The sequence below is a fragment of the Biomphalaria glabrata genome, chromosome 12 (assembly GCF_947242115.1).
Source record: "Biomphalaria glabrata chromosome 12, xgBioGlab47.1, whole genome shotgun sequence".
Taxonomy (NCBI): domain Eukaryota; kingdom Metazoa; phylum Mollusca; class Gastropoda; family Planorbidae; genus Biomphalaria; species Biomphalaria glabrata.
The window spans coordinates 37,911,344-37,938,644 of record NC_074722.1 but is presented as its reverse complement, the minus strand read 5'-3'; the positions used below and the strand labels follow the sequence as shown (position 1 = coordinate 37,938,644).

The 27,301-nt window shown below is 35.8% G+C and overlaps 1 protein-coding gene across 3 annotated transcripts; it reads left to right on the top strand.

Annotated features, from left to right (window-relative positions):
* The first annotated feature begins 2,416 nt into the window (after window positions 1-2,416).
* LOC106066422 (cytospin-A-like) lies at window positions 2,417-26,589 on the top strand. Of its 3 annotated transcripts, none has more exons than XM_056006173.1 (15): window positions 2,417-2,611; window positions 5,727-5,781; window positions 7,097-8,431; window positions 9,284-9,412; window positions 10,330-10,538; window positions 10,705-10,846; window positions 11,032-11,224; window positions 11,475-11,613; window positions 12,087-12,192; window positions 14,721-14,990; window positions 15,541-16,025; window positions 18,754-18,880; window positions 19,200-19,316; window positions 24,760-24,819; window positions 25,367-26,589. In XM_056006173.1, the coding sequence occupies exons 3-15, from the start codon at window positions 7,118-7,120 to the stop codon at window positions 25,463-25,465; spliced, it is 3,390 nt and encodes a 1,129-aa protein (XP_055862148.1). In that variant the 5' UTR covers window positions 2,417-2,611; window positions 5,727-5,781; window positions 7,097-7,117; the 3' UTR covers window positions 25,466-26,589. The 3 variants fall into 3 exon arrangements, with proteins under 3 accessions (XP_055862148.1, XP_013080875.2, XP_013080876.2); XM_013225421.2 differs by having other exon boundaries at window positions 5,681-5,781; XM_013225422.2 differs by lacking the exon at window positions 5,727-5,781.
* Window positions 26,590-27,301: the final 712 nt, after the last annotated feature.

Genomic DNA, 27,301 nt, shown 5'->3' with positions numbered 1-27,301 from the left:
GCAGTTTTGGAGGACGTGGTCTGCATTCTCTGGTGATACTCCACATGGGCAGTTTTCACTGGTTCCAATTTTGAGCTTCCGGTACATGTGTTGTCGCATTCTGTTGTGTCCGGTCCTGAGTCGAAAGATTAGATGTTGGTCTTGTCGGGATAGCTTATAGCGTCATCTTTCTTGTGATTTGGAGCTCGCGTGTGAGCTATTTTTTTTTCTTTCCTCTTTTAGTGATCTCACATTCCTGGTTCCAATAGTGGGTTCCTCACTGGTTCCTTCGAACCCCTAAATATTCCACATGTGGCTCCTAGCAATCATGCCCTGAAATACCGCTTCATATAGAGGGCCAAACCATGTGTGGGAGTGTTAGCATGGCACCAAAGTGCGCTAGGCCTTTCGGCAACGGCTCAGGATCAAGGCGAACGACCTAATTCGAAGAAATCGGCTCTACATATTGTCAGACATGAAGTGGGATGGGCGCCGATATGCAAATATCTAGCACTCGTTTCACCCCTCGAAATGACGACCATAAATAAATCCACATCAGTTCGCCCGTCGCCTTAGCTAACGCCAGCACATTTAATTAAGTAATTATAAATTGTAAAAATATTTTTTTTGGAAAATATGATGGCTTTTGTTAAACAATTAACATTTAAAAAATCACACACAAAAAAAAGGACCATTTTTTTACACCGCCCCAATTTCTCTCTCTTCCCCCTCCCAAGGCAAAATCCCGGTTATGCGCTTTGTAAATATATCTGTTTAGAGTAGGCTATACAAATGTCTAATGATAGGCCTTAGAAACGGTGCGCAATATTTGTAGGCCTATTTATTTAGTTTAGTTCCATTGTTTAATTCTTGCATGATTCTTGAATTGTTTGTTTGTTTTACATGTTTCGGATGTTCCTTCAGAGTTGAAGATAGTTTACTTCCTATGAAGAATTTGCAAGCTGATAAGAGGAATTTTAAAAAATACTGAAATGAGTAAACTACAAATAGTCACTATTAGATCTGGATATAGATATAATATATTTCTAGATTAAGTAAGACAGATTTCCTTATGAATAAATATTACGATTTTTATTATTATGGAAGTGAATTCTGTCTGCCTCTTTTTCTTTTTCCTGGAACTGTTCCCTGAAGGAAGGTATTTGCGAGCCCCGTAGATCTTGTAATGTGGCCATAGGTTTTAAGCTTTCGTCTTTTTACAATAGTTAGCAGGTCGTCATGGGCTCCGATCGCTGCAGTAACCCTCTCTCTGATTTCTTGGTTTGTGATGCGGTGTTTGAATGTGATGCCTAGGATCCTTCTGTAGCATCTCAATTCCATTGCTAGGATCCTCCTCTCTAGCTCCGCATTCAACGTCCACGACTCGCAAGCATATAAAAATGTGGCCATGACCAGGGAGCGCATCGGTCTGATTTTGGTGCCGAGGGAGGACAGCATTAAAGAATGGACTGGCCTGCCATTGAGAGAGGTTCTAAAAAAAAAAAGGAGGAATGGAGAAAGACGGTCGACAAGTCTTGTCTGGTGCCCCAACGGTCCAACAGACTAAGGAATAAGTAGGCTAAAGGTAAAAGGTAAAGGAAGTGAATTAATTTTCAATCTCTGACACTGCCAGGATCGAGCTTTGTTAAAGGGAAACAAAATTCATTGTAGTTTGAATCACTTAACAGTGTCCACTGAGAATGATGTGGCACGTCTGCAGCAGTAGGCCTAGAGTCTAGAAGGTCGGACCAAAGAGTTGTCCAGTAGTCAATGAGCGCGCCCGCCGTGGTTTGTTATTTTATCAAAATTAATTCTGACAGCATCATTATCAGCTAGTTTACGGAAGAATTGTTTTCTTTTGTTTTGAAGTAGAGCATTATGCTTTTTCCTCTTGGTAGGCCTAGTTAGGCCCCTACGTCATATAAACTATTGCTGCCTTTGGAATAACTTTAAATTGTGTCTCAACGTCGTGTAGTGGCTATCATAGTACGACAGTTTAATCCCAGTTGTTCTAATGTAGATATGGGTCTTTATTTTGTTAAGAACTTTCACGGAATTGTTGTTTCCTATATATTATCCAATCATATCCATTTGGAGCCCTGAGCTGTTTTATATTGTTTTCAAGGCGCCTTTATTTTTATTATTACTATATTATTATTATAGACCAGTAGTCACTATAATGACTACAACTATAGAAAGTTATGCGGGGCATTTTTTCTCTAACAATTTACTGTTTGCTAAGATGCTAATATTGCCTAATAGATTATATGTTAGTATAATGTTAGTGTTACTGATATAATTATAGTCCAGGTGAATATCGGTACTGCCTATTCCCGGTCGGTTAGGGATAGACGCTTAGATGGTTTACCTCTTGGGCTATTGGCTATGATAAGGAATAGGCGTGGCCTTCACTTTTGAAAAATTAAAAGGAAGTGGACCAAAAAGGCGAATGTATTCTCAGAATGAAAGGGCTAGGCTACAGTCACAGTGACTAGATAGAGTGATGAGTAGACTTTGATATTTAGATCTACTATAGTTATACTATAGAGATCTACCCTAGCCTAGATCTATATATACATTTCATTTTACTACGAGACAATCTCTAGACGGGACGATCATATACAGGATTACAGTACGACGATCGACATACATCTAATCATCTATGATCTAATTCTAGATTATCATTATTTATATAAAAAAAGGTCTCCATGTTTACACAACACAGTCTTTATGATCATAAATCATTTATGTTGTTTACGAAGCCTTTTAGTTTACTTCGTTTTGACTTCAGTCTCATCGAATTTTAACATAATCGATAGACTGAGAGTCTGGTTAACGATAATAATACTAAATCTAATAACTAGATCTAGATTAGATTAATAGATTTTTTGTATTAGATGATAGATCTGATCAGACTAATCTAGATCTAGGATCGATCTAAATAATTTTAAATTTATAAAATTCTTTGATTTTCCGTTAAATTCGACATCTCTCATTCACTGATTCAAATTCACTTATTCAGTCATTGACTCATTTTTCTCGATTTTAGAAATATGTAGATGTAATGTAGATCTAGATCTATATTATGAATTATAATGAATGATAGTAATTATCATCATCATTAATATTTCATAATAATAAATAATGTTATTTATTTATAAATATATACTTTTTATATTATGTTTATTAATTTTATTGTCTATAAATTCTAGTATAGAGGGCTACTCTAGCTTCCACCCCCCCCCCCCCTGCCCTCTACAGCGCTCTACTAGCCTTTAGTATTATTTATAATTTATATAGTAGTATATCATATAGTTCTAAATCTAGTATTTAGAGTTATGATCTAGTACTAGTAGTAGTATAGTTAAATAATTATAAATTATTTTTTATGGCTAGGTGTAAGTTAGAAGTAGATTTAGTAGTATTAGCAGTCTAGAATCCTAGGTGGACGCTAGTGTAGTAAGCGTAAGGCTAAGTAGCATTAAAGATTTAAAGGCAGACCCTGAATGCGATGGATTGATGATGTTGAGGCAGATCGACAACAGTTTGGGGTTCAGGTGTGAAGACGATAGGCCCAGAAGGATCTGAATGGAGGGATGTGTTGAAGCAGGCCTGAGCCCTTCATTGGCTGAAGTGATGTCAGGTAAAAGAAATAATTGTGTGAAATTTCAGCTTGATCCAAGATTAGGTATGGGAGGAATAGCGTGTATAAATCTTTTAATAGACAGACAGAGTGACTTGATATATAAGCTCTATAAAAAAGTAACCACTGCACCTACATTTTCAAGAGTGAGCTGCAAAATATTATGATATATTGGATCTTCAATGTCTTTTCAAGTTAAATTTGAGATGTAAAATATGACAGGACAGAGAGACTGACCACATAAAACTTATTTTGGCTTTTAACCTTTTAGGGGGCCACTTAAAAAAAAAAAAATTCAGGTCATAATAAACAACACATTACATTCAAACATTATAGACATCACAATGCCTTTTTGACTTGCATGAGCTAACTTTTCTATATATACCACCGTTTTCAAGTGTAGCATGAATATTTGCTAGTTTAATATAAAAATGTATTATTAATGTATTGATGGAATGCTATTTAAAATAATGACTCTTAAGGTGTTGTGTGTGTCTTGGAAGTTCATTTGAAGGAGGCTGGTTTCTCGTGGTTCACTGATAAACTTGACAAAGTAAAGACAAAAGCTAGGGACATGACGCTTAGGTTTATGCCTTGTAGTGTGGCCTGTTGGTCCAAATAGTCACAGATGATTACAGCTGACAATTTTAAGTACAGGTATAGGTGTGTGGCTGTCATTAACTAAAGTGGATAAAAGCTGGCATAGAAATTAAAAAGATAAAGCTAAAAAAAAATTAAATTTGATTAAACTTTAAGAATTAAAAGTACCCCTCTAAGACCTTGTGATTGTAGGGCACATGATGTAAAAGTCATCTGTTTCTATCGTGACGGTTAACCAGGGTGTCTTGTTGCCATAGCAATGAAAAATCACCTTTACTTTCACAAACTAATGTCAGGTAACGATCAGCATTGCATGGATTCAGGGGCGTCTTAAAAATCCTCAAATTAAAAATCAGTCTTCACTGAGATTGAAACCCAAGACCCCTTCGTTTGGAAGCCAAATGCTTTACCAGTCAGCCAACATACCCCTTATTATGATGAGTAACATAAAAAAATAGCTTAAATTTCCACCTCACTTTGTTGAAGGTATAACAACTTTCAATGCTACTCTAAGTTCCTGTTTAATGTTTTAGAAACTTTGAATCATAATTAGGCCTGCTAAATTAAACTAGTTGATAGTTTCTTATATGACATGACAAAGTTGTGGTATTTGATCATTGTTTGCATGTACTGGGGTTATTATCTGGCTACTCTTATAGTTTCTTATATGATTTGACTTAAAGTTGTGGTATTTGATCATTGTTAGCATGTACTGAGGTTATTCACAGGCTACTCTTACTACACCTATATGAACTTCTATTATGGCTGTTTTTTGCTATTACTAAGATAGAATTGTTTTTTTTGTAGCCTGAACTATTATAATATGTGTATTGGATCACTGTTGTTTATTTTAAGAATGCAGTGACATTTTTGTGTTTTTTTTTAAATTCCATGTTGTCCTTGTTTAGTTTCTGGTTCAATATTGGCATGATCTTACCTTTATGTTTGGAATCATTCTGGTTTGAATCTCTCTCCGACTCTTGTATATATATATATATATATATATATATATATATATATATATTCCTTATGTAAATAAAAAACTCTGTTTGGAGTCATCTTTGTCTTGCATGAGGTCAAAGTCATAAATGCTCGTAAAGTCAGCTTGTTTGGATTGTATCTAAAATGCATCTGGTTTAAATGCTCACATAGTTTCTCTTGTATAATGTGCTCTTGATATTGTATCTGACCGACTCCCAATAAACTTGTATGTAAACTAAATATATATTTGAAACCTTCTTTGGCTTACTATGACTTGAAGTCATACACATATAAACCAGACACTTAGTCTAAAACTTAAACATGGTCAAAGGCTTAAAACTAGAGTAGAGAAAATATCCTGAGACTAAATCCAAAAAAATGAACAAAACATGTAGTCTAAGAGTTTAAAACATAATCCTTTGAACAATATAGAATGAGTTTCATTTGAATAGCAGACTTTGCTTGTTATCTATACAGTTTTAATACTGACCCCAAAGTGACCATTAACTCCTTCTGTACACAGTCTCAGTATGTGATGAACTCCAGTTGGGAGATGAATTATTTCATGGCTGTATCAGGTGAGTGCTAAACCTCTTTGGCAACTAGTTCCTTCTTATTCACGCTCTTGATTAAGTTTTGTTCATGGATTGTTGGTTCTAGTTTGAATTGTTTTTGATGATGATGACGGCTGTAGTTTTCTTTGATTGTATCATTTTTGTTTTAAGGTATGTGCCTGTTATTTTGATTCCATATGAAGCCTTTCTCTTTTGTAAAGACATCAGATACAATTGACACTTTGTTATCTGAATACAGTTTGTTGCAGTTTGTTGTTCAGCGTTTTTTTTTATTGAAAACCAGTTACAGTTTATTGTAGTTTTGTTCTTCTAACTTCTTGTTTATTTCAATCTGGTTGCAGAATAATCATTTTTTTTGGAAGTATTATTATTAATGTATTTAAACGTTTCCAAATCTATATATTGTTATAACTCTGGTGGTGATGTGGATAGGAGTAACAGTGTGTGTAGCCAGCTGAAACAAATTACACAGGCCAATGCTAGATGAGTTTTCGACCATGGCGAATGACTAGTGGTAGCATGGTGATGCTTCATGAAAGATCTGTTGTGAACACTACTAAGGCCAGTCATGTCAGATACTGTCTTGTGATGACCCAGAAAAGATTAGTGATGTTCCTTTGGTTGCAAGGAGGCCTTTGGGGAGCTGATATAAATAGCAAATGTGTCACAGTCAAGACGTTTCACTAGAGTTTGGTTCAGTATTACACATTAATCCTTTTTGATGTTGGTTCAGAACAGTTAAACCCAGTGCAAGTCCAGAACGAGGTGGAGAAGGCAGTTAAGTTTGATACAGCAGTACAGAGTTGATACAGCGATAGTTATCTACGGTGAAACATTTGTACAGTCAGTGTTACATTGTTGCTGATTGTACAGTAAATTAAAATTAGAAATTAATAGAGTTACATTATTTTGGAGCCCTGAGTTGTCAAGCTCTTTGAGATGGCACTGTCATATGTGTGCAGTGCTGCAGAGAGCAAGGAAAATGAGAGTCATTGCAATATACATATAGACATACATGTATATGTATATATATTTTTATATCACTCTGACTTAAATGTTAGTTGTTACTCTTTGAATCATATCTTACATATCAACTGTATACAAGTAGAATGTCAGAATGAATGAAAGAGATGTTTGTTATTTCATTTTAGGAACACATCTAGCAACAAGCTAGATCATAGTTTCTAGGTGCCCTACTACATAAAACATAACCCTAAAGTCTGTATTTCATTTTTCAAATGGTCAAGTAAATAGTGTGGTCTAAAAACTAATTTTTGATTTTTTTTTTCTAATTAATATGTTCTATATTTGTATCTAGATCTCAGGACTAAACACAAGAATGACAACTATGAAGAAACAAGAAAAGGGAGTCAAGATTGTCCTGGCAACTTGTGGGGAGCCAAACTTATCATCTCCTAGTTCACAGACACCATTGAGTACAACTCTTATCCCTGGACCAACTAATGTCTATCCTGGAGACGCTACAAGCATGGGAATGAAACATTCCAAATCTGATCATTCTGGGCTTGGACGCAAGGACAAAAATAAAGAGACTAAAATGCCTATGGGTAAAAAATTTATAAGCAAGAGTCAGGATAACCTCTCAGGATATAAGAAAGGCAGGCAATTAACTACAGTTCTGGAGTCGCCAAGGCCAAGAGAGAACGCTGCCTCTTTAGCCAGAGCCGAAGCTGCTCGGGCATTGGAAAAAAACAAAGAAAATACAGCTCTTAGAGAGCGTGAAAAAAATGTCTTCATCAAGCCTAAACCTGTCAAACCTACTAGTATGACCAATATAAGAAAGGCTTCCAGTACACAGTCCATTGACAGAAATAGTCAGGGGTCTGGCAGTCTTAGATCAACTACTTCTAAGTCTTCCCATAACATTTCAATCAAACGAGCTCAGAGCACCCAAAATATCTCTAAAGACAAGTTCATGAAGAAACGAACTTCAGCCCCTGCTGATGTGATGGCTTACAACGCTGAACTTCTGGCCAACTTTGAGAAGGAAAAAAAAGTTCTGGAAGGAAGAATCTCAGAGTTGACTAAAATTGCGGAGAGCCGCAAAGAAGAAATAGAAAAGTATAAATACGAAATAAAGAGATTGAAAAAGCCGCTGGCAATGGCTGGCAGTGAACGGGAAGAGCTGGAGATGCTGAGACATGAAAATAAACAACTCCAGGACAGGTTGACGGAGCTGGGCTTTCCTGCTGAGCAGATCACTGACTCTCAGAAACTCAGGCTAAAATTTGCTCAGCCCAGGATTACTAAAAGTCACAGTAGCAGTTCGGATATCTACATCCCAGTAAGCACCAGTTGTGATAGCTTGTCCACAGATGGTAGTGGGGCCAAAATTGATTCTCACACAGTTGGCGATGGGCCCAAAGTGTTGATTGTGGGCACCTCTGACCTACGCAGGTCAACATCTCTTTCCGCTTCAGAGCCTGGCATGTCGATTCCTGACCTTTGTGGCACGCCTGAGCATCCCTCAATTATTTCTTTGGACACCGCTAACTGGGATAAACAGAGCAATAAATCTGCAAACAGTGATGGATGTCTTAGTGAAGCTTCTGTCGCATGTTTGACTGAACGGATACTTCAGATGGAAGAAACCAATTACTCAACCACAGAGGAACTTCAGGCTACTTTACAGGTCAGTGAGTCAAAAGTTTTAGCACAGATACCTTTATTTATGTCAAGACCTATTATATGACATCAAAACAAATGATAATATTACTTATCCAGTCTAGTGCCATTGTCTAAGACAGTTACAGGGTGACTATGTGACTAAATAATTGGCAACTAATTTCAAGGTTTAATGATCCTGGTAGAAACAGTACTTAGATCGTCTCTTGTGATTTTTTGGTTTAAACCCAAGTCTCTTAGTTTACCCAACTCCAAATTCTAAGCTGGAGAAATAAGAGCAGTTAATTTCATTTTATTCTCCCATTGAAAACAAAAACTGTTCACTTGCCCAGTGCATTTTGTTCTTAAACTTTTGTTATCTATCTTTACATATATACAATTAGTTCATTACTCTAACAAGTAGTGTAATAAAGAAGTTTCCAGGAAGATATCATATATATAACAATTTTATATTCCATTATAATAGAAAATATTTAAGTATGTGTGTTTTCTATATCAATAATTGAATAAAGTATAGCAGCAAGTAGTGAAGGAAATAAATATGTGAGAGTTTTGTGTCTGAGTTGGCATGTCAAATATGCACTTGATGATATATGGTTATGGCCAAATATTCAATTTTCATTTTTTTTTTAAATTTATTTTTAGATAGTTTGAACATTTTTTAAAATACCGTATATAAAAAAACAACACAAAACAGGAACAGCACAACTTTCTTTAATTGAAAAATATAAATTAGAGTTACAAATAAAAAAAACTAACAAAGTTTCGAACAGGGTATTTAAAGTTTCAAATAGAGTATTTAAAGTTTTGAATAAAGTATCATCATCTAATTAAAATCCACATTATTACTTTGTGCCAGGAATTAAGTGATCTCCAAGATGCTGTGAATGAACTGACTGAAGAGAACACCAAGCTGACTGACGAGAAAGCTGTTCTCTTAGAATCTCTGTGTACACAGACTGAGAAGTTGGAAAACACAAGGATACAGGTCAGTGCACCTTGGAGTTTAGCTTTTAACTCAAGATTGTGAAATTTTAAACCTAATTTTATTAAGTTGACTTAATTTGTTTAGCAAAAGAGATAGTTGGTAGTTTTTTTTTTCCTTTTTCTAAATTTTGATGTCACAGCTAATCCAAAACTTGTATACTATAGTTCTTCCATTGTGGTTCGATATGACCACTTTTTGTCATTCAGTGGGCTGTGGCCTTTGCACTAAGGTTTTGTGCCTCCTCATGTGGCTGGTGAGACCCCTATGTGAGCCTGGAATGTTTGGCTGCACACTGGGCAGCTTATTCCAGCTGGAGGCAGTGTCATTGGTCTTGCTTTTTTTTTTCTCAAAAGCTTTTCTTCTGCCAGCGCTGTTCTCTTTCCTCTGCAGCTTATGCACCAGTTTTCACAGCGTTGCGCCATGATGCTCTAATATGTGCTTCCGTCTCCCAGATGGCAGATTCAATATTTGGATGCTTTGAAGGTGTCCCTGAAGCATTTTTTTTCCCACCTTGTGATTGTTCCCCTTTCTTTGACTATAAAGGAGTTGTTTAGGGATGCAGGAGTTGTCCATTCTGCGGATAAGTCTTGCCCATCACAGCTGAAACTGCTTCAAGATTGTGTGAATGCTTCGCAGGCCAGCTTCTCCAAGGACTGCAAAGCATCCATTGGGTAGAATGTAGACAGATGTTTAGATGAGCTTATTCTTTATAGTTGATGGCTAAGGCAGTCATCATTTGTTCTTTGTGCTCTTCATGGACCTCTGTAAAAACATGTCACTCTCCAGTCTCTTGCTAGTCTTTGAATTGTTTCCCAACAGTTTCCTGCCCTCTCACCAAGTTCATTGCCTAGCCATGTTCTGTGTGGTCTGCAACTTGTGCCTGTCATGAAATATCTGTATGTTTTTTTTTTAAACAGCTTGAACAGTTGAAATGTCTTCTTATTTCTGGGGAACTGCCTGACAAGTCTGAAAAAGATGGTCATCTACTGGGGCTACTCAAGTCAGCTCAAGAGGAGAGGGAGGAACTCATGAGGAAGCAAATGGAGTGGTCAAATGCTCTACAAGCTCTGGAAAATGATTGCAGAGAGGCACAAGATGCTTTGGAGAATCTAAGGGAGAAATACAGGTAGGAAGCATCTTCTTTGTACTAAGTAACTCTCTTGACTTGGACTTACTTCATGCATCTATTTTTGGCTGTGACTCATTTTACTGCTTGATGTTTCTTAGACTTTTATCTAGACTTTCTTGGACTTTGTCAGGACTTTGAAATGTTCTTTGTATTTTAATTACAGTTTCTTAGAAGATGCTAACAGTTACCTGAGAACAGAGAGAGACTCTCTTATTGAGCAGCTCACTGAAGTCAAAGAAGCCAAAGCTGCTGAACACATTGAATTGGTTCGTCTCAGGACTGTAGTCGATGCACAGAAAGCTAAGGTACATTAAAACCAGAATTTTATAATTGACACGACAAGATAGAATTATTATATTAACCATGACTTCGTGTTCTGTGTCCATACATATAGCTACTAATGTTTTTTTTAAAAAATGGGTAGGAATTCTCTTAAAAACATGTAATTTAATTAAAAAAAAACACAAATCAAATGACATTTCTTGTTTAGCTGGCTGAGCTGGAATTGTCTCCAAGTGGTGCTCCTGTAAAGACTGACACAGAGGCCTTACTGGATGAAGCGAGGCACGATAAAGAGCAAGCTGAACAGAAGTTGGCCGATGTGACGGAAAATTTGGCCTTAATGGAGTGTGAACTCATTAAGTTAAAAGATAGCCTTGCAAGTAAAGAGCAAGAACTGTCAGGTGAGTCATGTGACACTGACATCAATGTAGGCATAATGTCAGTGGGTCATCTTATATTTTATCGAATACCAAACCTCATTTTTCTGAGGATTTAAAAAAGAAACAGGTCTTCTCTTTTGAAGGAGCATCTGCAATTAATAAAATAAGAAAATAATCTTAATCTTTGACATAAAATACAAGTTTATCTACCATTTTTAATAACTTATATTCAAGTTTTATTATCTCTACTATTTTTATTCTATTTAATTAGTTATACGTAGCAATATAAAAACCCAAGTCACAGACCTCCAGTTTGCACTGAAAACAGCAGAGAAAGAAAAAGTGGATACTGAGAGAGAGATGGAAACCCTAAGAGTTCATGTAGAACAGTTGACCCAGGAATGTCTCAGGTAATGCTTCACATTATTCATTGCTGTATTTGTGGAACTAGTCTTAATAAAGGTCAAGATTACAGTTCAGGCATTGTGGCAGTGAGTAGGTTGTTACATTATCAAACTCATGGTTATGCTGTGTTATTCTAAACCATTATTATACTGAACTGTTGACTGTGGGAAGCGTGGTCCAGAGGCTTAGTACTCTTGAACTTGGCTTGGCTACCTATGAAGGGGACTCGACTTGAGCAGAGTAGTGTTAACTGAGCACTTAAAGGTAGCACAAAAAACCTACTCCCAGATACCCCCCCCCCCTTTAACTGGTCCACAAATGAGATTAGACCATAGCTCTTTGAGCATGCTACAAGCATGAAAGTAGCGCTATATAAAAATATTGTTTTACTATGTCTGTTATGGATATTAAGATATTAAGTCAGTTATGATAATGTCCTGTTATCATTGTTGTAGTAAAAGAAACTTTCTGTTTGCAGGCATGTTGAAGATAAGAAAAGTTTTACAGCCAAACTTCAAGAAGTTCAAAGTGAGTTGAGGAAAGTCAAACAAGAGAAACAGCTTTGTGAGGCAGAACTTGATGAGGTATTTACTTTAACTACAAGAATATAAGGTCATATTTAACACTTGAGGAGGTATTTACTTGAACTACAAGAATATAAGGTCATATTTAACACTTGATGAGGTATTTACTTTAACTACAAGAATATAAGGTCATATTTAACACTTGAGGAGGTATTTACTTGAACTACAAGAATATAAGGTCATATTTAACACTTGATGAGGTATTTACTTGAACTACAAGAATATAAGGTCATATTTAACACTTGAGGAGGTATTTACTTGAACTACAAGAATATAAGGTCATATTTAACACTTGATGAGGTATTTACTTGAACTACAAGAATATAAGGTCATATTTAACACTTGAGGAGGTATTTACTTGAACTACAAGAATATAAGGTCATATTTAACACTTGATGAGGTATTTACTTGAACTACAAGAATATAAGGTCATATTTAACACTTGATGAGGTATTTACTTGAACTACAAGAATATAAGGTCATATTTAACACTTGATGAGGTATTTACTTGAACTACAAGAATATAAGGTCATATTTAACACTTGATGAGGTATGTACTTGAACTACAAGAATATAAGGTCATATTTAACACTTGATGAGGCATGTACTTGAACTACAAGAATATAAAGTCATATTTAACACTTGATGATGTATGTACTTGAACTACAAGAATATAAGGTCATATTTAATACTTGATGAGGTATTTACTTGAACTATAAGAATATAAGGTCATATTCAGTACTAGAACTCTTTAAACTGCTCAACAGCTACATTATAATAGACTTGTCTTTCATTGGCGCGTGAGATTGGCTTAAGGTTGCTTAAAGTCTCTAGATTTATGTAAAAATAGCTGACAATTGACTAGTATCTGTATTCGTGTTGGAAATTAATACAGGTATTAGAGTGAAATATCTGTTGACCATAACTCGAGATCAATCGTCGTAGTAAGCCTGAACACTGACCCATGACATATGACTGCAGGTCATTGAGGACCACTTTAGTGATTGGTCTCTTGAATAACTTTTAGTCTGTCAGTTTTCTGTATTCACTTGAGGATGACTTAAAAGTTTAGAGAAGTTTCTATATTATTGTGGGACCTGCTTAAAGTTGATTCAACTATCTGTAGCTATTTGTGAATAGATTAAAGCTTAGTTCAGTTGTTTTAAATTATTTTGTAATTAATAAAAAATGGTTTTTGTTTTACATTTGTGTTTAAAATGATTTAAATATCACAAACACAATAGTTACTGAATTGTAATTGAATTTTCTTTCATAATCTTGAATCTTATTACATATAAGACGACATGGTTTAAATTGTGCCGATGTGCCTCAAATCAAAAATCAAAATCAAATACATATAAGATTGGTTAAAAATTACAATATTAAAAAAGAAAGTTATACATACTAAGGAAGTTCTGCTCTAACCGACTTGTTTCATTACTTCTGATGCACAGGAAGCTGTTGTTTTCAGAGGGTTCCACTTAGACTTTTTCTTTAACATCTGTGGTTTTCAATGGTGTCAAAAGACTTTCTTAAGTTCTCCAGTGATCCCTTTTAAAAGCTGATTGCTGCTATGTGCTCTTAAACCAAAAACAGTGAACTTTGCCTGAGATGCTCTGATGCTTAATTCATTGTTATTAAACATTGTGGGCATAGAACAAATCTTTCAATTGGAAAAAGAAAATGCATAAAATGATGCAAAATGTAATGCTTGTAACCTAATCATTATTATTATATTATTGTTATTATTATAGCTTTTATATAGCGCTGCTTTCATGCTTATAGCATGCTCAGGGCGCTTTTGGTCCAATCTCATTTTTGGACCAGTGGGGGTAGGGGGTATCTAGGAGTTGGTTTTCCGTGCTGCCTTTAGGCGCTCAGTAAACACAGCTCTGCCCGAGTCGGGTGTCGAACCTCGAGCCCCCTTCTAGGTAGCCAAGCCAAGCCAAGTTCAAGCGCACTTGGCCTCTCGACTACGCTTCCCGCAGTAAACATGTCTTTGAATGTCATCTTACTGAAGCTTATGGTACCAGGTTTGTTTAGAGTTGATGGGGAAAGAGTGCTTACTCTTTAGGCTATGTTTAATTTATGTCAGGTAAATGTGTTCAAGTTAAGAAAAACAAGAACCTTACAACTAACTAGATTAATATTAAAGTATTTGCTTGAATATTTTCAGTGTTTTAATTTTCATAAATATTTTAAAATGTTATTTAAAATCAACTCGAAAAAGGAACCAGGGAATAAAAAAATTATGAGACACTGAAAAAGTTCAATATTTCTTTTGACACTGTGAGGATTTACAAACAAAAGTTGTACTAATAGCACTCTTGTATTTTAGATCAGTTCAAAACATGACATGGAATCAGAAGAGTGGAAGCAATTTCAAAAAGATTTACTAACAAAAGTTGTACAAATAGCGCTCTTGTATTTCAGATCAGTTCAAAACATGACATGGAATCAGAAGAGTGGAAGCAATTTCAAAAAGATTTACTAACAAAAGTTGTACAAATAGCGCTCTTGTATTTCAGATCAGTTCAAAACATGACATGGAATCAGAAGAGTGGAAGCAATTTCAAAAAGATTTACAGACAGCTGTGGTTATCGCCAACAATTTCAGTCAGGAGACCCAGGAAAAAATGGACAGATTGACCATGGAGAACTCTCAGCTGCATGAGAAGTGTCTACAGCTAGAGGACGAGCTGAACAAACTCACCCAGGAAATCAAACTGTTGAAGTCGGCAGATGAGTATAGTTCTAAGAAGTCCTCTATACTGACCAATGCTGAGTTGAAGGGCAAGGTAACTCATGTAATACATTGATTCCAAAAGTAATCTATAGTTTAAAAGTCAGTGTTAGCTTCTTTTTTACTTTAATAATTTTAGTTTAACAAGTGATGACTACAACTGTAGAACAATGTAACCACTAAATGTCCAACTTCAAATTATAAAAAAATTATATTTTATATGCATGATATATTTTATAATCTACAAATCCTTTTGTGCTTTAAAGCAATTTTCAATTTAATACTGCCAAAAATATTTGAATTATATTTTGTTTCTTTTCTGGTACACTGTAAAGTCAACGGCATCTTCGACCATTTAAATAATGGAAACTAAAATATGTAGATCAGAAGTGTTATTATTCAATTAGCTATATCATTCAGATCCCCTCAGCCACTGTTATATCTTGAGTATTAAGCTAGTGCAGTTTACTTTGGTCTGGAATAAAAATATTTGTTTTCTCTGAAAATTATATGATGAATTTTAAAATGTATAAGATGTATACGATTTTAAAGTCTATTTGTACTCAAAGGTCAATAATTTATTTTCATATTATTCATACTTGAAGGTATTGACATCCATGGACAGGGAGTTGGCTGGCCTAAGGGAGGGGCGGCCCCACATGGATCAACGCAGCCAGAATATCTCGGTCAAGTCTCTCATCCGATCCATTGAGGAACAGGTCAAATCTGGCTGCTCATCCATTCACTCAAGTCGATCAGACTCAAGGCGAAGTTCTACCTCCTCAGACATTTCGCTTACATCATATAAAGAGCTGGTTAAGGCCCCTTCGTCTCCCCTGCCCACCCCCGACAGTCCAAGGTCGCCTACTAAAGACTTTGCGTTAAGGTCACTCAGCCTGCGTGCTAAACACCCAGAGCGGTCGCCGCAGCAAAGGCTGAGCGCAGGAAGTGCAGTGTGTTCTATGATTCCAAGTCCAGAGAGTAGCTGCAAGACTGTTGCCAGGGGAGATATGGGAGACACCAACAAAACTCCACAGATCTCTTCAATTCTCAAAGACAGAAGCACACCAAGGCGTGGCAGTACTGTTGTGTAAGTCATCCAAGTAATACTTAACTTCTAGTTAACTGATAGTTAATATATTGTTACGATCTCTCTCTCCTAATCATCAGGCCTTCTGTAAACACTGCTAAAACTCAACACAACACATCAACACATCAAGAACTTGACAACAAGAGCTCCACAATATCGGGTACTTTAATAATGAGTGAATAAGTAGATAACAGCCAATACTAGACAATTGGCACCAAACACATCAACAACTAAAATGTCACTCTGTACATCACCGTACAAAACTCTACTGTCTCTCTTTCTGGACTTGTACATCAACACATGAGGACTCGACCAGGACCGACTTCATAGCCGACTAACAGTCCCGGTCTCGACGCTCTCCGGTCTTGAACTGCCGCTTTCCTACACACTGTGTCCTCGTACACGCAGGCTTTCGATCACATGACCATAACATTGGTCATATTGGCGTGTAATCGTGTAATCGTAGTACTGTCCCTTGTCCATGGCCCCGCTGACCTGAGTGATTCACGTGTGTGTCAGCTGAGCCTATAGTTAACCCTTTTGCGCCGCCAATAGGGTCGTAACAATATATATATGTCCTTGTTATGTTAAGCCTCATTTCTAACTCAATCTTAATTAAAAGTACACAAAATACATTTTAAAAGAATAGAACAAAAAATATAAACTTTGAAACAAACAAAAACATCATTAACTTTACAGACTGTGTCAAAGGCACTTTCATTTAAAAAATGTTCTCAGACAGACAACATGCTACACTACATTCAAGAAGAACATTATGACCTATTTGTTTGAAAATTTGTTAACTTGTGTTTATGTTTGTAATGTTATCACAGCGCCTTGAGCCTACATGTACTTTGTTAACAATGCTCTAAAAATTAAATTATTATTAGTATTATTTTTATTATCATCTGATTTTTACTTAAAAGAGAATCTAAGTTTATGTTCTTGTTCTGAATGAGACAGGATGATTGCTTCTTGCATGGAAGTTTAAATGCTGCTAACTTCCTATCCCATGGTACCATATCACTAGTCTACTGTTAACAATAAAAGTTATTGGTTCAAACTGATACTTCTGGTCCTGTTTTCTTGTGTTAAGTTTTTCTCAAACTGATCCTTTACTTCTGCTGAACTGTTGTGTGCACATTCCACATTGAGTGTTGATGATGTCTAAATGACTGATTTTTTTCTAAGAACTGAGCATACTTTCACTAGAGCCACAATTGAACTCTTGGAGCTTTTCACAGCTGTGTTATGTTATTGTTATTTAATATTCATTTTATTATAGTGAATCCTTTTTTAAATATCATTTCCTTTAAGGAGAATTTATTTTCCTTTTTCATAACAATTTTTTTTTATATAAAAAAAATGTTTGGAAAGTTGGAAAGCATGAACATGTCTAATTGTTTCTATTAATGAACATGTCTAATTGTTTCTATTAATGAACATGTCTAATTGTTTCTATTAATGAACATGTCTAATTGTTTCTATTAATTAACATGTCTAATTGTTTCTATTAACTCATTAGCTACTAATGCGCCCAAATGCGCCCTTCCCCCCTCAGTACTAATGCGCCCAAATGCGCCCGCCACAGCACACATACAGCGTGACTTGCGTAGCTCTCGTTTTCCTGTGCGACGCGTGGTGTTATTTTGAGCTGGCTGGGTTTTTTAAAAAGTAGAAATATAGATTGTTTCGTTAAAAAAAAACGGATGTTTTTACGTCTTTCGCTTCAGTTTCTATGGGCCTTCGAAGTTTGTTGATTTTTTTTTCGATTTTTCTTAGCTGCACAGGCCATTTTCTCAATGACCTTTCAATTTTTAGACCCGTTATCGCAAATAATACACTAAATACAGCTAATAATGAACTTGATATTGATCAGGACATTGATCATTAGAATTTAGCGCTACATTTAGACTTAGATCTAGTCCGATTCAGAGAGAGAGTGAAGGAAACATTAGATCGATCATCTAGCCTAGATCTAGACTATTCTGGATCTAGCGTCAATGAATCTTCAACATCTTTGACTGATATTTTGAACAGTTTTTATTTACCACATGAAAACTTTAGATGAAATAGATCTAGTTGGGGGTGTTCACAACGTTGGTTTGGACAATGGTTTGATTACTTTTACTTTGTTATGCTAGAAGTCATGAAATCTGAGACACATGCGGAACCACATCAGCATGATGCCATGTTCAGGCAACTAAGGGCCTCACGCGTACCCAGTGAAAGTCAGTAAATACTCAAGACATATAAAGATTTTATATAAAAGCATAATGTTTATTGTATAGGCCTACTAAATTCCTACTTAAAAACATTACTGGTCTTTGGGTAAAATTTAAATATTACCAAAAATTACACATCTGATTGGGGGGGGGGGGGGTCCACCAGTCTTCAAAAAATCAGGCACTCGAACAAATTTTCGTCTTTACCTGTTGTTTTTATTGTTTTAATCTTGTAAAACCTATTCAAGTTATACATCATTTTAAAGGTCATCCATTTCTCTTTTTTTAGAAGTATTTTTTGTTATTGATAGATGTTTTTTTATGTTTTTTTAAATATATTTTGTAAAGTCAGTCTATTGATGTTTTGGAGTTACCTCCCTTTGCTTAGTATTTAGAGAGATGCTGCTTAGGAATGGCTTAGTAGCTAATGAGTTAATGAACATGTCTTATTGTTTCTATTAATGAACATGTCTAATTGTTTCTATTGATGAACTTGTCTCTAGAGAAGGAGATGCCACAAAGAAAGAAACACCAAGTAGAGATCCACTTGCCTCATTGGCCAAGCTGATGAAAGGCTCCAAACGTAATGCTCTCCTAAAGTGGTGCCAGTTAAAGACTATACCTTACTCTGTACGTAGTTACTTTTTTTTCTGTTCACCTATCATTGTTTTAACTTAGGTAGAATCGTTGCCTTCAACTAACTCATCATTGTTTATCTTATGTAGAATTGTTGCCTTCAACTAACTCATCATTGTTTTATCTTAAGTAGAATCATTGGCTTCAACTAACTCATCATTGTTTTATCTTAAGTAGAATCATTGGCTTCAACTAATTCATCATTGTTTTATCTTAAGTAGAATCATTGCCTTCAACTAACTCATCATTGTTTATCTCTGGTAGCATAATAAATGAACCTCTAATAAATTTCGCTCTTATTGTTTGTATCTAGAATGTTGACATCACCAACTTTAGCAGCAGCTGGAATGATGGCTTAGGCTTCTGTGCTCTGCTTCATAGTTATGTACCAGATAAGATCCCTTACTTTGAGTTGACTTCAGAGGATAAGGTAAGACTGCATGGCGTCAATAAATTAAAACTATGTTTCAATTCATTTGCTGCAATACAGCTTGTACTGATATGGTGGAGTCCATATCTAAAAATATATTGCAAGTTGTAGCATCTTAAAGCTATATTTAAAATTACCACAAATTCTATGTCCAGTATGTAATAGAAATAGGCGGAATATGCTCACAAAATGTATCAAAATTTAATAAGATTATATACCTTTTCTAAAACTACAAAACTAAGTTATAAAAAAAAAGAAAGAAATCTAGATTAGCGGATTTACCTTTGGCTTATATATGGAACACTTTCATGATAGAAACTAGATTTATAGGCACCTAATCCATAAGTTGTCAGTTTACAAAGGATCTTTATCACTTAGCCATATCGTACAAAAGAAAAAGAATCAGGATTTTGTGATTTTACCATCACAAAAGAGATACAAGACACAGATAGCAAAGACAAACAGACACAAACACTCTTTTGTTCCCCTGGCAATCAAATCATTAAATAAGAACAATCTGGTATAAACTTTGTCACATGTCAATTATGAGTGAGTCTGGGTGTGAATGTACACTTTGGTTTCTTATAGTTACAATGTTTTTTGTTTGGTGTAATGCACAAATTGTAAGACAAATTTCCTTACGGATAATAAAGATTATTATTATTATGTTAGAAATGAACGAGTAGTCATTCTCTGGCGCTGCCAGGGTCGAGTTTCGCTAAAGAGAAACAAAATTCATCGTAGTCCCTTTAACAGTTTCCACTGAGGAATTTTCTGGTGATGTGGCAGGTCTGCAGCAGTACCGCCCTCTGACAGGCAGCGAAGATGTTCCTATGAATGTTAAGGGCCTTGAGGGTGTCTGTGAGGTCAGTTGTTATTATCCCCTCGGTTGATATAACAATGGGGTATATTGTTATTTTGGACAATTTCCATAGACGCTTAATCTCCAAGCCTAGGTTCCCATATTTTCTTTGTTTTTCTATCTCAGTTTTTCTTAAAATATGAGACAGTGGTACGGCGATATCGATAATGGTAGCGGTTTTTTCTTTTTTATCGATGAGCAGCAGATCTGGGCGATTGAAATCTACCGTTTTGTCGGTCAGAATAGGCCTATCCCAGTACAGCAGATGTTCAGTAGACTCGAGAACCTCTTGCGGAGAGTATTTATAATAAGGGGGAGTGTCCTTACCGATCAATTTGTACGTCAAAGCCAGGTGTTGGTGTATTAACTTTGCAACTTGGTTATGGCGACCTAGGTAGGCTGATTCTGATAGGGCTGGACATCCTGCCATAATGTGTTCAATCGACTCGTCCACATTTCCACATTTTCGGCATTTGTCGACAACATTGAGTTTCAGGATATGCTTCTCGTAATTTTTTGTCCTGATTACTCTGTCCTGTATTGCTGTAACAAAGCCTTCTGTTTCAGGGTAGAGATGACCTGCTTTGAGCCATGTTAAGGAAGCAGCCTTGTCGATGTTGTCCCCTTGTAATGAAGCCGGAAATTTTCCGTGGAGTGTTTTTTCTTCCCATTGGCGAATCTCATGCCCTACGTCGTCCAAACCGATATTGACATCAGCATTGTGTAGGTTCAGAGAGGTTGCATCGGAGTCGTATTTCCGTAGGAAGGAAACTAATTTGTTGCTGGAGGCAAGCAGTTTTGATCGTATTTTTAAAACTTGCATCTTACACAATTTGAAGATGTTCTGCAATCCACGACCCCCATCCTTCCTGGGCAGGTATAACCTTATGGTGGAGGACTTGGGGTGTAGACATCGAAACTTGGTTAGTAATTTTCTAGTGAGTCTGTCAATGTCATGTAGGTCGGTGTCAGTCCATTTGATCACACCGAAGTGTAAAGGAGCACAGGGACGGCCCAGCTGTTAATTGCAGTGATGAGATTACTGCCAGACAGTTTGGTGTTGAGGATTTTATTAACTCTTTGCCTATATTTGCCAAGAAAGTCCTCTTTTAATTTCTTATGGTTTATCTTGGCATTCTGGTTTATTCCAAGATATTTATAAATAGAGGCGGAGTTCAATTCCTCGATGCCTTCAAATTCAATGTTGGTGTTCGTTGCCTTGCCCTTTTTAATGCTTATGATGCCACACTTATCCAGGCCAAAAGACATACAGATATCGTCACTAAAGCATTTTACCGTTTTGATTAAGGTGTGTAATTTTTGCTCGGTTTCTGCATATAGCTTTAGATCATCCATGTATAATAAGTGGGACACACATTTTGTACATTTAGTGTCAACCCTAAAACCGTTTGTAGAGTCTTGGAGTAATGTAGATAGAGGATTAATCGCTAGGCAGAACCAGAGTGGAGATAGTGAGTCACCCTGGTATATACCTCTTCTTATGTGCACAGAACCTAGTTTATCACGATTTAGGTGCAGGTTTATCTTCCAATTATCCATACAGACTTTCAATAGTTGTTTTATTCTTGGGTTGATTCTATGGATGTCCAGGGTTTTTAATAGCCAATCATGCGGAACTGAATCGAAAGCTTTTTTGTAGTCGATGTAACACATGTGTAAATTTCTCTTTCTTCTATTAGCTTGATGCAATATAATACCATCTATAGTTAGCTGTACAGCCCATCGACTCTTCAATGCAACCTTGTTGTTCATCTGCTAGTAGCTTATGGGCAGAACAAAATTTATACATTTTACTTTTTAAAAGTGAAGTTAATAGTTTATACACCACTGACAGACAAGTGATAGGGCGATAGTTTGATGGTTGGTTCGGATCCCCTTTTTTGGGGAGGAGAGATGTTCTCCCTTCAGTGAGTTCTAACAGCATTGAAGACGGTTCTGATATTAGCTCGTTAAAACTTGATGTTAGTGGTGCATGTACGGCTGTAAGTTTTTTCAGCCAAAAGTTGTGTATATTGTCCGGTCCAGGAGCAGTCCAGTTGTGGGTTTTTGAAATAGCTGCGGAGACTTCCTCAGCTGTGAAATCCTCATCAGGCATTTCTGGTATTAGGTTGTTTTTAGTTTGGATTTCCTCGATCCAGTCAGCCTGCACATTGTAATGTAGCGGGTTGGACCAAAGCGCCGCCCAGTAGTCGGTAAAGGAGCCGTGTTGAGTGCTATCAATGGTTTGAATTTTGTCAGCACCATTATCAGCTAGTTTACGGAAGAACTGTTTTCTCATGTGCTGAAATAAAGCGTTATGCTCCTTTCTTTTGGTGGTTTCGTTGTAGCGCTTTAACCTAGCTCCCTTTAGTTTAGCTTTCTGTCTCAGAGTATCTTTCAAACATAAGAGTCGTGCGTGGCTATCACAGTCCGTCAATTTGATTCCAGTTGTTCTTAGTATTGTCTTCATTTTGTTAAGTATTTTCGCGGAATGGTTGTTTCCCAGATATTGTCCAATTGTATCCATTTGGCTCCTCAGTTGATTAATATTGTCTTCAAGGCGCCTTTTCCATGCTGGCACATGTTGTTTTGGTCTTTGATTAATTGGGCCTAGCTCGAAGGTCTTTTGTCCAGAGAGCTCCGTGACAGCCACAGCGGCGCAGTATATAGCGAGGTGTGTCTCAAACAAGTTTCTTGGTGTTTCAAAATGGTTGGCTAAGACTTTATTTATTTCATTAATATATGTGTTTGTCTCTTTCTTGACGTTTAGCTTGGGGATACGAGGCCTAGAGTTAAGATTGGTGTTTTTATAACGGTCTATAAGATTAGAAAATTTTGAGTGTAGCTCATTGCTTATTGCCGATGTTGGGTCATTCTCTTGTTGGTTGGGTGTTCTACTAATGTCTTCGTTGGTCGGCTGTGTGGGCGTGTCGTTTATGTCTGAGATGAGCTCTTGTATATGAAGCTCATGACCTACTTCCCTTCTTATCACGTCAATTTATTATTATTATTATTATGTTAGAAATGAACGAGTAGTCATTCTCTGGCGCTGCCAGGGTCGAGTTTCGCTAAAGAGAAACAAAATTCATCGTAGTCCCTTTAACAGTTTCCACTGAGGAATTTTCTGGTGATGTGGCAGGTCTGCAGCAGTACCGCTCTCTGACAGGCAACGATTATTTTATTATTATTATTATTATCATTATTATTATCATTATTATTATGTTAGAAATGAACGAGTAGCCATTCTCTGGCGCTGCCAGGGTCGAGTTTCGCTAAAGAGAAACAAAATTCATCGTAGTCCCTTTAACAGTTTCCACTGAGGAATTTTCTGGTGATATGGCAGGTCTGCAGCAGTACCGCCTTCTGACAGGCAACGAAGATGTTCCTAGGAATGTTAAGGGCCTTGAAGGTGTCTGTGAGGTCAGTTGTTATTATCCCCTCGGTTGATATAACAATGGGGTATATTGTTATTTTGGACAATTTCCATAGACGCTTAATCTCCAAGCCTAGGTTCCCATATTTTCTTTGTTTTTCTATCTCAGTTTTTCTTAAAATATGAGACAGTGGTACGGCGATATCGATAATGGTAGCGGTTTTTTCTTTTTTATCGATGAACAGCAGATCCGGGCGATTGAAATCTACCGTTTTGTCGGTCAGAATAGGCCTATCCCAGTACAGCAGATGTTCAGTAGACTCGAGAACCTCTTGCGGAGAGTATTTATAATAAGGGGGAGTGTCCTTACCGATCAATTTGTACGTCAAAGCCAGGTGTTGGTGTATTAACTTTGCAACTTGGTTATGGCGACCTAGGTAGGCTGATTCTGATAGGGCTGGACATCCTGCCATAATGTGTTCAATCGACTCGCCCACATTTCCACATTTTCGGCATTTGTCGACAACATTGAGTTTCAGGTTTATTATTATTATTATTATTATTATTATTTTAAATCTGAATTAGCCAGGGAAATTAAAAGCTTAGTTAATCTCAAATCAGAATTAGATTAACAAATGGCATAATATACTTTTTTAAAAAAAGAAGATCAATAGATGCAATGAAATGAATGTTACTGTTTGACACTCAATTGTCCAGACGCCGAAGTTTTGTCTTAAAAAACAATTCTTAATGAAAACTAAAGTATAACCAGATTGAAACATTTTGGATATAAGCTTTTTAGTGCACAGCATCAAAATACAAGCAAATTTCTCAAAAATAAGCAAATCTGTCAGGTTGCATTTTATAAATAAACAAAGCACAAGGATATGTAAGATATAACTTTATGACCAATTAGGGACATAATTTTTAGTAGACTTAGACTTAAGTCCCCCAGCGCTGTTTCATCAACCTCTCGCCACAGAGAGTATGTACTAAAAAAAAAAAATAACTGAACCAGGTTCATTTTAATTTGTGGACAACAGTGTTTAAAATAAATATAAATTCACTACCATATCATTTTCACTATCGCTTATTGTGTAGTGAGTTCCTTATCTTCACAATTATATAACCTCTGATCAGTTAACACACCCCTAATCTCTTTTTTTTGTATGATTATTATCATGAGTATTTTTTTATTACTTCTTCAGAGAAAAAATTTCAGCCTGGCTTTTAGTGCAGGAGAAAATATAGGCATCAAGTCTACGCTGGTGAGTACGATGTAGTCAGATCAGTTATACTGATGTCTCATTTGTTTTGAAGTTTTCTAAGTTTCAACCTCTCGTTTTTAAAATGAATTAGTGCTCACAAAATGGCAGATGAGAATTCATTGTAAAGAGAAAATTGTGCATTTAAAAAGTTGACTGATAATTAAATGCATTTAAAGAGTTGACTGATAATTAAATGGATTAAAAGAGTAGACTAACTGATAATTAAATGCATTTAAAGAGTTGAAGTCAATCTCATTTTCTTTTTTTAGTGCATACATATTTCCCTTAAAAAAATCAAAACAACACACTTTATATTGGATCTCACCTGATCATGTGGTATGCACTGTCAACTTGATGGTCCCAGGTTTGAACTCTGCACACGGCACCATCCACCGTCCTGTGGGAGGTTTGGGCTAGGATTCAATAATCTTCAATTCTGAAGGAATACCAAAAGTTGTAAAACATAAACATATTGTACAAGTCCAGTACACATGTTGAAAACTTCCAGCCAGTGTTGTGATTTGAGTTTTCGATTTGTTTCTTTCAGAATATCAATGAAATGGTGTCCATGGAGCGTCCAGACTGGCAGGCTGTGATGAACTACGTCACAGCTATTTATAAACATTTTGAAGTGGACAGACAATGATCTTTTTAATTCCATCAAGAAAGACGAGCCCACTATCAAGGGAGACAATGGTGTATTTATTGATTTTTAGATTTACCGTACTTACTTGTTTGAACACATTTAGCTTTGTTTTATTTGAACTGGTTTTGATACATTTACTTGTTTTACTTTATTATTTTATCCACATACATTTTGTTATTTTAACAGACCACAACATCAGTATTTGTAATTAGTATTTGATCACATTTTTATTTCTTAATCCTAATTTCCATCAGATCTATATTTCTCAATCTTAATTAGAGGCCTACCTACATGTAGGCTCAGTAGAAGAAAATTATGACAGTAGTCAACTCATTCTACTTTAAAACTTTTGTAAATGTTAACATTTTGTATATTTATTTTAAATGGTATTTGTTGCTCATAGACTTAGTGCTTTTAAGAGTAGGATCATTGCTGTATTTTAAGTTGCTGCACAATCTGGATGGTTCTGTATTTTTATGTTTTGGTTGCTGCTTAAATTACGGAGTGGTTCTGTATATTTATTTGGTACAGAAAGCTAGGAGTGGTTCTGTATGGTTATTTGGTACAGAAAGCTTGGAGTGGTTCTGTATGTTTATTTGATACAGAATGCTAGGAGTGGTTCTGTACATTTGTTAAGTTGCTGCAAAGTCACTTTCACTGGAAATTGAATTTTAGCATGGTAGGTGACACTGATCATTTAAGAACAGGGTCATTGTAGGTAAACACTGAGGAGTTAAGGATATAGTCTTGGTAGGGGACACTAAGCAGTTAAGAACAGGGTCATGGTAGTGTACACTGAGCAGTTGAGGACAGGGTCATGGTTGAAGGATGACTGTGTCCTAAGTGTTGTATAAACAGTATTGGTCTAACTAGTCATGTATTTACTTATCAAATGTTTACTTGTCATTCTTTTTGTTGCTTTAATTTTCATACTTTCACCTAAAGAAAGTTGATTTTGTTTTATCTATGACTGAATCTCACTACGAGCATTCTAGAAATCTTCATTGAAAACCTTTCTAATGCTTCCCATGGTAATTCTATATTTACCGCTAATCAAAAGTTCCATACAATGTTTTATATCATGATTAGGACTTTAAAAAGAAATTAAATTATTTATTAACAAACTATTTTTGTGTGTGTATTTATCCAACTGTCCAAATATAGTTTATTGTGCTCTAGATGAAATTAAACAATGCTGTGAAATTATTTGAATTAGGAAAAGACATAAAATAAAATGGTTTATTCAGAAGTCTAGTACAAAGCTAAATTTCAAAGTTACTTTTAGAATCTTTGTTTTCTCTGTCAACCAGTAACAAACACAACCATATAAGAATTAAATAAAAAGAAATATATTTGAAACCTTTTTTTTTTTAAATAAAAAGCCATTGCTGTTCTTGGGGGCTCATACCAATTCGGCTTCTACTTTTAAAACATAGCACTCACAATCTTTGTAGGCGTTCACTTCAGACAAAGTAAAGTTTATTTAAATATTTAGGTTTTAAAATTACCTGGTATGCCAAATTTTTTATATGTGATTTACTTATGGGTCATTGCAAATTATTCATTAAATTTTTTTTTTCTTTCTGAAATATATTTATGATTTTCAATCATTTTGAGCAGACACATCCATTGTGTCTCGGATATTTAAAAAAAATGTTTTCATTGTATTTCTGCTGTCTTATCAATGGTCAGTCATTGTACTATTTTACTAAAATGAGGTCAAATAACATTAAAAAAGTTGACTTGATATGTACAATGAAAGGATTTATTGCTTCAGTTGTGGAAAGAGCTTTTTTTTTTTCATTAAGATGATGCTTATAACAACTTTTGTTTACA